Source organism: Pleurodeles waltl, chromosome 8 (genome assembly GCF_031143425.1).
Source record: "Pleurodeles waltl isolate 20211129_DDA chromosome 8, aPleWal1.hap1.20221129, whole genome shotgun sequence".
NCBI classification, from domain to species: domain Eukaryota; kingdom Metazoa; phylum Chordata; class Amphibia; order Caudata; family Salamandridae; genus Pleurodeles; species Pleurodeles waltl.
Window position 1 is genome coordinate 872215022 of NC_090447.1, and position 12451 is coordinate 872227472.

Below are 12451 nucleotides of genomic sequence, written 5' to 3' on the forward strand. Positions count from 1 at the left end.
AAACATGGTTTTAAGTCCAATGGGTCCCTGGTTGTGCAGTGCCTTGGAACAATGCATAAGGTCTTAAAAATGATACGCTTGTTCACAGATAGCTTTGATATCCCTACCAAGTCTGACTGATATTTAAGAATATCCAGAATCAGCCTTGCCGCTGCATTTAAAAAAAATCAGTTTTAACTTGGCTACTGCAGTCTTACTGATACCCAGACAGAATGCACTGCAATAGTCCAGTCTGGATAAGAGCAACGCCAGAACAACTTGGTGGCATGCCGAGAAGGGAATATAAGAAAAATCCTTCCTGAGAGTTCTAATAAATCAAAGGCAGATCGACACTGTCTGATTGACTTACAGGTCAAATGATAGGCTAATGTCGATGAGCACGCCCCAGGTTTTTGCAGAATCCATGATTGTGGGTAAGGTGCCCAACTTTTGAGGCCACCAGGAGTTGTTTCAAATGGGTGGCTGGGCACTAAAGATCATGACCTCTATCTTGTCTCCATTGAGCCGGATAGTTTTTACCCATCCAAATAGATACTGCCTGCATGCAGTTTCTTAAGCTGTTGGAAACGGCCTCCATACCGTTAGTGATTGTCATGATAATTTGCGTGTCATCGGACTACGAGAGAGCCTGTGATCCAAAATATCCTATGAACTTAGCCAGTGGGGAAACAAAGATTTAATAGGGCAGGCTCAGATAGGAGCCCTGAGGAACCCCACATGGAAGGGTGATAGTCTCAGAAAAGAATTGATCTAAGATTACCGTCTAGGACCTGTCAGTGAGAAAGAAAGTTAGAAGCTTTAATGCAGATTCTGTGAGCCCCAGTCCCTTCAGTCATCCTGCAAGGAAGGTTGGATAGATTGTATCGAAGGCTGCGGACAGATCCAAAAGGATCAGTCCAGAAGCCTACCCTGCATCAACCATGGCTGTTACCGGCCAAAACCAGAGCTGTTTCGGTCCAGTGGTTGTTCCTGAACCCAAACTGTGATGCATCCAGCAGTTCATATTGTTCCACATATGCCATCAGTTGGGAGTTCAAATGCTTTTCAAGGATTTTGGAAGGTATGGGCATAAGGGAGATAGGAAAGTAGTCTTTTTTTTTTAAATCAGTGTAGTCAAGATTTGTTTTTGTTTTTTTAAGAAGTTGCTTAACAGCAACTTTTTTCCATGGTTGGGGGCATCATCGTTCAGTAATAGCTTTATTCAGTGTTGTTGTTAGATGAAGAGGAATGATCTTGGCTGCCAGCTGCAAAATATTGCGAGGAAAAGATTCAAACTGAAAGCGTGACTTTATACTAAGAAGATGATGCTCTGTTTGCTCAAGTGGCTGATGGGTGAACAAGGAGAGGGATTCTTTGAGATTATCCATGGAACTCCTGGTCTCTGAGGGACTTCGCTCTGCATGGTGATCCTATGGAATAGGGATGGATAGGGAACTCTGCATTGAAGATATCAAGTTGATTATAAATACTTAGAATTTTAGTATGAAAAACCTCGCAATTCAATCACAAAAATCCTAAGATACATATGTGCAGGAGGAGCCTGAAGGTGGGGAGAGCAGGTTGACCAGCTTGAAGAGATATCTAGAGTGTTTAGCTGACTCAAGCTCATTGGTGCAGTAGAGGGATTTCCATTTCTTAATGGCGGCCTTTTATTCCCCCATTACAGTCTTGTACTTGGCTCTTTCCTGAGGGTCGTAGCTTTTATGCCAGGCCCTTTCTTGGCGACAACAAGACTGTCCTAAAGATCTATGCCTCTCTGAAAACCACAGAAAAGTAGGTTGCTTCCTCCACTTGTAAGTTTCCTTGATGGGAGCAACATTATTGCTGGCTGAAGTGAGCCAAGAGGATAACTCCGCAGTTGCTCATTCCATGTCCTTGTGATCGGTCCAATTGCAGTTGTTTAAGGATTGAGTTAAAGTTTCTTTGAAAAGCCCTTGCCAGATTCTTTTAAAAGTTCTGCTGTTCCCACAGTTAGGAGCCTGTTATATATGAGGCCAGGAGAGAGAGAGAAAGGAACTGCATGATGGTCAAACCAGCTTAGCTGTAGGGCCTTAAAGACATTTAGGCTAGAGTCATTGGAAAAGATACCATCCAATGTATGGCCTGGTCCATGTGTGGGTGTTGTAAGCTGTTGTGAAAGTCCACAATACGTCATCATATCCCTGAGTGCTCGGGAATCATTGCACATATTGTCGCCAAATGGAAGTCAAAATTACCAAGGAACGTGACATTATGTTTTCCTAGGTGAGGTTCCATTAAATACACGCACTCAGATATGAAAGGGGACCTGGGCCCAGGAGGTCTATAATTTAGGACATGAGCATTAGCAAATGAGCTGGCAGGCGTTTTTTTTTGTTTTATTTATGTTTTTAATCGATAACTGTATCACTTCAGAGGGGTTGAAGTCTAAACAGGTTCAAAGAAGCATGAATAATTAGTTTTATGAATTACTGGCAAACATCTACTTGCTCTGCCTATCCTGTCATGTCTGATGATTATAAAGTCTAGGGAGATAGGATCGACCAAGTCAGGACCAGACGATTCCTCGACCCAGGTTTCTGTTACAAATATTTAATCGGGCTTGTGTGTCATAGTAAATTCTGCAAACTCCACTTTGTTTTTGACCAGAGACCTAGCATTAGACAGGAATCACATACAGTTGGTCTTGATCAAAAGTTACCTCCCAGGTAAAATGGGGGGGGGTGGGAATCTTAGGAGGGACAGAGACTAAACTAGGAATTGGTGCAAAAGGGGTGACCTTAAATCCACATAAGGGGCAGCTACCATTATTGCTGTGGCAAAGTTCATTACATTCCATACAAGAAAGGCATTTAGCTGAATTACCATAGCTTTGCAAGCTTGGGAGCTGCTCTCTGGAATAGGCCAGGTCAGGTGCTTTACCTGGAAAAAACTGCTAGGGGTTCTGACACAAGGTGCACACCCACTGCACGTCTGAGTGAACATCTGATATTATGTGCGTCCTCCTAAGAGAGTCTAGCTCACTGACTTACTCCAGGGAAGGGCAGTCCCCGGAAGTGAGTAGAACGCTCATTTCCCCCCGATTAATTGACAAATTGAAAACCTGTGGTGGACCAGGCAATAAGCGTGAAAGCAAATGGCAGCAACATTCAACTTTCAAGGTAAGTTTTTACAATCAAAATAGTAATAGCGGCATATAAAAGAAAGTTTGCAGTGAGCAGAACTAAAAACAAAAACTCAGACTGGAGCAGCCTACTGTCATGCTAACCACTTTACATCTTATCAAACCACTACCGTTACAACATAGCAAGCCATTACTCCACAGAGAATCCTTGAACCAGATTCCACAGACTGCACATAATCCTAAATTAAAAAATATATATAAAAGCCCCACCCTACCGGATAAGAGCTTTTTGTTCCAGTTGTTCGTTTTAGGTCCACAGTACCAGTACTGGGACCACGAACCCTAAAACAAAGTTAAAAAAACATTAAACTGTTTAAAAACATATAAGGCCAGGCCACAGACTAAGCCATGCTGTCAATGGGTAAGCCATCCACCAGAGCTGGACGAAGATCACAGAAGAAGACAAGACTCTGCATCCAAACCCCATTGTGCAGGCCTTAGACGCCAGAGGGTCTGGCCAACTCCCATTACAAATAACTAATGTCCATGAACAGCTGGAGTTAGGCAACTTAAGAGGGTTTGTCACAGGGCTTGCCATAAGACAGCCCTGCAACAAACACTGGCTCTGCACAGCCAAAGTCTGAGCAGAGGGGTTGGGCAAATACTGTGCTGGCTGAAAGGCCTGGCCCTGTGCAAACCCACATTGGGCACATCCAGCAGGGGTTTGGTGGCCAGTGTGGGTTGGTCAAAGGGTCTCCGCCCAACTACATGGAGCCTAACCATGTGAACCATAACCAACAGTTCGGTTTCCACCCTTCAAGTGGCACTGAAACCACCTAAGCTAATAGAAAGGAAAAAATCCTTTTCACCTTAAATGAGGACAAAAAAAAAACTACCCTTATACGCTTTGACGTTAATGCTGCCCACAACACTGCAAAGCACAGAAGCCTGACGGAAACATCTGAACTGTGGGCTGGCATACTCAGACCTGTACTGCTACCAATTCAATCCGATCTCACCAACAGCAACCAAAAAGTCAGGATCGGATAATATGAATCTGTTCCACATGGATCACTCCCTTTTTATCATCTGTTCAGCATTTAAGTATGGCCCTTCGCTCAGCTCCTCAAGTAGTACTTGTTCAACATACAAATGCACACTGGCAAAAGAAATCCGCTTCTGTTTGGAAAATGGACTAGAAGGCCCAATCAACAACACTTTGTGCACAGCCCAAAGACTCCCACAGGAAAACTGAACTTCCTGTGCAAGAAGGGTCCCAAGTGAATAATGTGGCAGTGTGCACATACGGCTCCCAAACCATAAAAAAAAAACACTTTGCATTCAATCAGCTCAACCACAGAGTTGCTTTTACAGTGAGCTCTAAATCAAAGGTTAATGTAATATCCTCGTCAAAACAAATCATTGCCAGGCTTCAAAGACTTCACAACTAGACAGAAAGATTTTTGTCTTAAGCTTTGTGACAGGGACCACATCAAACCCTTCCCTCTCATTAGGCAGCATCATTAAGTGACACAAGAGTTCAACAGAGGGGTTTGGTGCTCAATAGCCAAATCACAGTGATGTTAAATGGTGGAGGGGGATTGACGTTGGTCAACATAGCTGGCTTTGAACTTGCTTGGTGTCGATTAACCACTGACCAGTGTAGGAGAGGATAACATTCCCAAAGACCAGGTCAGACGTATATTCTGTGCAGCAGTGATGCCTGAGCCTTCAGAGATGAATGTGAGAAAGGCCAACAGCCTGGCAGCACTTAAGTGTAGGGCAAAGGTTGAAGAGCAATACAGAATCATTGATGTGAAGGCGGTAAGTTGACCAATTGCATTCAGAAGGAATTTGCAAGCATCTACCTGACTTGCAGGCGAGTGAACAATGAACAGGACAACTGAGACGGCTAACAGTACATGACAACAGAATTGTTAATTGATCACTGGTAAGGCACAACTAAATGACTGGGTAAAACTACTCAAGCCACATAAACTGAAGTGTACGACTTAGGAAATACATTTATTTAATACTGATGCAGAGATGGAGAGAGAAGAGACGCATTCAAAGCAAATGAAGGAGGGAGGGCTTACTTCGAGTCAAATGCTAAAAAGGAGAGATGTCTGAAAAACTGCACATCAACTTGCTTGTTTTTCTTTACATTTTGAGATCTAATCGGAATGACCAGCATTATACAATTATTTGCTGAAAATGAACTACCCTTGGTCTCACAAATGTTTGCTTCAGTTATCAATAAACTTGAATGTTGTAATATTGATTATCATTTAAATATCCAGCAGAAAATGCCATCAGTTTTGCTCACACGCATTGAGGAACATAAAGGCATCTAGACATAACATATCCCTCAAAGTGTGAATATTTCTGTATTTTATGTTTTGTGGAATTTTGTGAAACCTAGATGGTTAAAAGGGACATTAATGAGCAGAACACTGTTCTGTGCATGCTGTGATTCATTACCATTGCATTTTCCCACGGACTGTTAAAATACAACTTCGGCCTCATCCTAAAAGCAAGAATTCTACTGCGATCTCAAGATAAGAAAATGAAAAATGGCGACAAAAAAGATCATGTTTTGAAATTCTTGCTGCAGATCACGTAGGAACAGTTAAAAAAAAAATAAGTATGTGTCACCAGCAATGTCATAGATGGAAGGTCTGGTTAAGTTAGTGGAAGTGATAGCCGCAGAGCGTCTGTTTGTTCTATTGGATGTAGAAATAATTCTGACATCTAAAAACACACTTGCAGAATAAAAGAAATAAATGATCGACTGCTTTAGGCTTGTTGCATGAAATCCCCAAAATTACACCACGCCGCATAATTCCAAGTCAGTTCGTGGGAAACAAAAATCCTACTGCAGGAGCACGGGTACACAAACTAAAGGAACGCATGCGGCTGTTTCGCATGGAACTGGTGTGTAAGTGCAAAATATGCCCTTGTATCCATTTAGCATTAAAATATAGCTCTAAATGACAGACTTGTTTTTTTATTGTAATAGAAATAATTATAACAATTATAACACTAATGATACTACTATTTTTCTCTTACTACTAATAACAATAATAATGCTGCATGGATATGCTTTTTTCTGTGCCTTTTAATGTGTGGAGGCTGAAAAAAGAAAGCTTCAGTTGTTTTTTAATGATTTTTTTTGTTAATCACCAACTGCAGATCATCTCTTGACATGTGTCCTGTGTGTGCTCCTGCCAACTCTGTGCTCAAGCTCCAATCGGACAGACAACTTACTCTTGTAATGTCTCCACTCCCTTCTCCTTGTACTGCAGCTCCTGCTTCATGAGTGCCAGCTCCCTCTTCAGCCTGGAAAGCTGAAAAAATACATCAGTCAAACACGAACAAGCAAGTACATTTGTATTTTGATCATACATAATGTTAACACGGAGACTCTTTCTAATGGCACACTGCTCAGGTCTATTTCTTTTATCACACTAAATTTGCATTTGCCACACAAATGGCTTTTTGAGATTACGCTCACGATTTTATTTTTGACGTAGTACTACAAAACAAAGTGAGTCCCATCCGGATATCAAAATCCAAATAATCAAACTGCATGCATCCAACCCAAAAACATCTAGTTAGGCTGTGGGGATGTGACTGAATTATTACTAAAATAATAGGATAGGTGGAGTCTAAGTAATTTATGTTAGTGAACATCTACTCTAGAAACGATCTCTTATGTTGACTTGTACCTCTCAATTCGGTTATGAGACAATGTCAATATAAGTCATAGGTTGGACACACAAGGAGATTTGTAAAACTGTACTGTGTAAACCTTGATATCCTAAACGATTAGGAATTCTTGTCACAAATGTAATACATGCTTTGTTGCTGGATTGCAACCTGAAACCAGAGATGTTATCACCACAATGGGAAAAAAGTAATAAATACATTTACCAAATATGTGGTTGTTGTACGTTTATGAAATCGAGTCTAACTCTGAAAAAGTTTTTATTGAACATACCTGTCTTAACTCACGATCTAATAACAATTCTACAATAAATATTTTTGAGGAACACACATTCATACAATCTTCACATACACCCAGCATTATGATGATGCCCATTTTTTCTACTCAGAGAAAAATTGTATTAAAAAATAAGAGGCCCAGCTTGCACAAAACTGTTGATCCCTCTGGAAAACGTGTTATCCATTTAGATTAAGAATGATAGGGCTTCACAAGGAGTCTATCTTCATTTGACTGACCCTTACATTTGATAAATCCATATTCCAAAAGCACAATATCAGATTGATTGTGCTTCTGTCACTTTAAGCAGGCTCACTTTATTTTGTGGACTTAAGTCTAGAAACACAAAAGGATGAAAGACAGAGTGCTGAAACTTTTCAAACACTCACCGCAAATATCAGATCTATGTTTAATCCATCAGTCTTTTGCTCATCATGCCACACTAGTTTGGACCCAGCCATTTGCAAATCAGTCTAGACCCTGTTCCCCTGGAAACAGTCCAGCCTGAACTGCCCGGCCAGGTCCTCCCTGGGCCAGAAACAAGCATCCTGGGAAGAGTTTCAGAGTATCACCCTTCATCAACCAGGCTTGAAACCAGTGGCATAATGAGCACGGACCCATGTCTGGGCATATCCTTCCAACTTGGGGCAACATTAGCAACACAAAAGAATGATGGATGGAGTGCTGAAACCCTTCAAACACTCACCCCAGTCACAGATCTAACAAGTCAGATGTCACTGTTGTTATGGATACTAAATCGAGATCTACAAATGGGAGAGTAATTCAAGAAATCCCATCACGTAGCAAACAATCTGAAGGAAGGCCAGCATTAAAATTCCATTTCATTAGCTCTGACTTTGTGGCCAGAATATGGTACTAGGCTCACAGACTCTGTGAACCATACCAACTTGCCTTTCATCTTAGCTGATTCAGGAGGTCAACTTTGACACCTGCTAAGGTGTACAACCAGGACTAAGTGGCTTATACTGCCAAGTAAAAGAAAATGTGAAGAGCATGTTGTGTTTTGTAAGAATAACAATTTCCTACTCCCTTTACCTCACAAAATTATTTTAGGTTATGGCATTGCTAAACTGTTGACAGGAATGCTGACGTTTCCCCATTTACATTTGGAACATTGAGAAATTATTTTTGGAAGCAGAGGAGCACAGATCTAAACAGTCCAGCTTGTATCTAGCTCAGGATGTCACAATCACATCAAGCACACTTTAAAGACCTTTCCCAGTCTCCCCAGTAAGCTAGATTCACCATAAAAAGCATGCACACCCAATCATTTATCTACAAGGTCTTCCCGCTCTACAAGTTATTCTGATACTAGAGCTTAGCTACCTGGAAGCGACCTGCCACCCACTGCATCCAATATAAATGATTAAATGATACAGCGCTTTGCACTTGAAGAGACCCCTTAAATAATCACATGTTTATCTTAAGAGCAGCCTTTGAATAGAGGGGTGACTAACTCAGAATGGTTCCAAAGCCTAGTCCTACCCGAGTATCTTCCCTTTCCAGCTTCGGCACTTCACTCCTCTCCCACTGCCCCACAACAAAGAGTTCTGAAGTAGTTACAACGCTCTGCTAAAAACATGAGGGCTAAGACTGCCCTTAAACAGATATACCTGTTGCAGCCTACCTCAAGCTATCAGAATACATGTTTTAATCTTTATTAATTTAATTAAGAACAGGGAAGTTCCTGTTCCCACCAAACAGTATAAATGTGACTACAGTCGTGGATGCTTACTTGCCTGCAAATGGAACAAATGACACCATATCTGTACATATAGGTAAACAGAAATCAAGCCACAAAATGTAAACCATATTTAATAGACCAGATAGTGCTGATTTGGTTCAGTCAAGCAGCCTCCCTGGGAATACAGCCATTTAAATGTTCCCAAACAAACATGTCTCTCCTTGTTAGTCACTGATAAATCGGTAGTGGGAAATTTTGATTGGAGAGAAAAAGTAGGGAGTACTGATGACGCAGAAAATGAAGGTTTTACATTTATTAGCGCATAAACGTAGTGCTGCAATAATCAAGTGAGACTTTAATCGAACTAATAAAGATTGTACGGGGACAAATGTGCCCTCAGAGTAGTTTGCCAACATTTATAAGCGTGCTTTATATAACGTGATGTATTAGAATTGTACCAATCTGACATAATCGTAAACGTGTGCCATGATTTGCTTGTTTGAAATGTTTTAACCTAGCACAACTTTAGTGGAGGCTTCGGCCTAGTTGCTTGTCTCACGGTTTAGATGCTCGTATTTTTCCAATGTGCTAATAAACGTGTATTCTTGCTTGAAGCTGTACTTTTCCAGTGAGATCGGTTCACATGCTTATCTTTAAGGTTTCGTGCCAGCCTGGCATCTTCTTCTTTGCTCCAAGGTCAATCTGCAGGTGCGGACAATGGAAGCTCTGAAAGTGAGTTAATTGGCAAAATATGTTGCAACTTGCGTTCCCGACTCCAAGGATAATGTATGCCTAGGTAGAAGCTTGTGAACTGTTGCTTTTGATTGGACAATTTGAAGCCAACCTATGAACCCTCCAATGGAAGACCCTACTGGATTTGAACTGTTGGTTATTTAAACCAGGTACACAAGAAGAAAGTAGCCATTAGACATTACAGCCATTTTGCGGACATCACGGACTTTGCAGCCATTATGGCCCATCTTGCCGCGATGCCATCTTGAATGAGACTTTGATGCTTTCTCTAATCGAGAGAAAGAGACTTTAAGTAATTCTCGCCCTAGAGACTTTAACTTTGATTCGTCCCTTTGCATGAAGTAGTAGTTTATCTTGCCGCTGTGAGGCAATTGCCCCGTCCACCCTGCCCCTTTGCCCCCGTCCCATGCTGATCGAATCCGGTACCTGTGAGACGAAGACTTCCTTGAATGCTGATTGAATTTGGTAAATATGAAAGGAAAATGTACAATTGCATTGTGTTTTCTTTTTAGGTAACCAACTGCTGATTTTTAATAAGAGCCCTAGTTAGGAGTTTTTCTAAATTAATGTTGTTAAATTGTTTTTGCATGAAGTCCCACATGCAGATGCTAATTTGAGGCTAGATGAGGATTCATTTGTTGCACGATGCAATTTGAGACCTTGTTATGCTGACTAATGTATGCAATTAGCCCATTACAGATTGTAGTCTTAGTAGTTTGTGTTGCTATCATCGAATGCATTGTTATTCAAATGCTGCATAGATTGCATCTTTTTCGCCGATATGGACAGCTATTAATGTTCATTTACATATATCATTTGGTGTTGAGACACATTTATATCGTGCTAGCTTTGTTAATATAGGGAAATAAATGCATTAACTTTGCATAAACTGGTGAGGTTATTCATGACTGAAAGGTCATGGTTCGCCGAAATGTTTTCTGGATTAATTGTGAAGTGTTATGTTGATCAGGGCATTGCTTATGTTCGCTATTGATTATTGATTTGATTAAATTGATTACTCTCGGGTGAAGAGTGCCCCACTTGGTCAAAAGATTCATCGACCCAAGAGCGTCCACATGCAGGTAAATTATTAGGTCGGAACGCTCTATCAGTAGATGGTAGCAGAGGACGGTTACGCCCTTTGGGACCCCCACTCGAGAGGTACATGGTGTTGGATTAACGGTTACGCCCTTTGGGACCCCCACTCGAGAGGTACATGGTGTTGGATTAACGGTTTCGCCCTTTGGGACCCCGCTCGAGAGGTTGAATTAAATTTTTCTTGGGTAAAACAGATTGAGAGAATGATGATGCCCTAAGTCCCCCGCGACTTTCCCGGGATCTCGGAGCTTGCGAATGGAGAGAATGGAGGTGTGAAATCGGCGTTGGCGGTACTAGTGACGGTATGAGTGAAGTTAGGGTTTTGCGCTTGCACAGCTTATTGCCGCAGATTGTATGAAAAGGTTGCGAGGATTTTAGAGAATAGCGGAGGTGCGACTCCGAGTGTAGGAGTAGGGAAGTCGTCGAACTTCATAGAGAATAGCGGAGGTGCGACTCCGAGTGTGAGAGTAGGGAAGTCGTCGAACTTCATGTGCGTGTGGCGCTTTGTGCAGGAAAAAGGTCCACGTGGTTGTTGTTGTTGAGACGGGCCCTGCGAGGTCAAGAGACTCCGGAGTATGTTGAAAAGTGTATGAGACACTTGTTTTATGTTGTGGTCTGGTCGGTTTAATAGGTTGACCGGGCGTGGTCAACGAGTCGGTACGTGTGTTAAGGGAGTGAAAGAAAACTTCGACTTCGGGCTTTGACAAATTCTAAGTGCACTAGAATAGATCATTGACAAGTTGAGAGCAGACTCTGCGGGTCAGGATTTGCTTGCGAAAGTGGGGACCGAGAAAGATGGAATAACTGCCGAGGCTAGTGAAAAATCCCTAAGGTCCTGAAGCGATTGTGTTACCCTTCCTGTAGTAAACCGACAGATCTGTTTTATTATTATTTGGTTGCTCGCGATACATGCTAGAAGTTGTTACGAGAGGAGCTGAGTGAAGGAGGACAAACCGCGAGGCTTTGTCAGCCGCAGTGTGTGTGAGTGTGACGTCACTAGGAGCCGCGCTGGGATAGGTTGGTTGTGAAGAAGGGTCGCGCACGGATTGGACGCAGTCCGTGGGGCTCGATTGGAAGGGGAAAGGCAAGCGAAGAGTATTCCGGGAATTAAAGTCACTTATTGATTACAAATTTTGTGAAATAAAAGACGAGAAAATGAAATTTTTTAAAGCATTAAAGAGTGCGATGAAGGGGGAGTCTTACATTAAAGCGAGGGTAGGAGAGGAGACGCCACCAGAAGGTACACCAGCTTACATTGTAATGGAGGAAAAGGGGGTAGCTCCGTGCCTTTGGCTAAAGCAATGGCACAAGCTGACAGAGAAACATGGGAGTGTAGCGTTCCCGATCCATGGGACATTCAATATAAGGATCCTAGAGAATTTGAGATTCGCGATGTACGACATGAAGGTACCTCCAAGGCCAGCACAGTTTGAGGCTCTAGCGATTTGGGAACTAATGGCTAGACAGCAACAGCAAAAGAAGTTCGAGACCAGAATAAGAAAGGTAGAAAAGACACTAGCGGACGCTAGGTGGGATAATGCACAGAAGGTGTGGAGGTCAGATATATTGCAGGGGATAAAATTGTTTCCCGCAATTGCTAAGGAAGAAGAGGCGACAGGCAAGAAAGCTACCTGTAAGACAAACAGGAGGTGTTCCAAAGATAGAGAAGACGAGTCAGAGGATGAGGAGTTCATCACTCAATTGCTGAACGACCGTCCACCACCTTATGCAGAGAATGAACAAGTTCCAAGTACCAGTTCTGCCCCTCCGGCACCGGTACAGAATAATG

The 12451-nt window shown here is 42.1% G+C and overlaps 1 protein-coding gene across 1 annotated transcript in view; it reads right to left on the reverse strand.

The window, feature by feature from the left end:
* WWC3 (WWC family member 3) overlaps positions 1–12451 on the reverse strand; it is a 404774-nt gene that overhangs the window by 213160 nt on the left and 179163 nt on the right. Inside the window, exon 5 of the mRNA XM_069205154.1 lies at positions 6371–6450. Within this exon, the coding sequence (XP_069061255.1) occupies positions 6371–6450 (80 nt within the window). The remainder of the gene's footprint in view (positions 1–6370; positions 6451–12451) is intronic.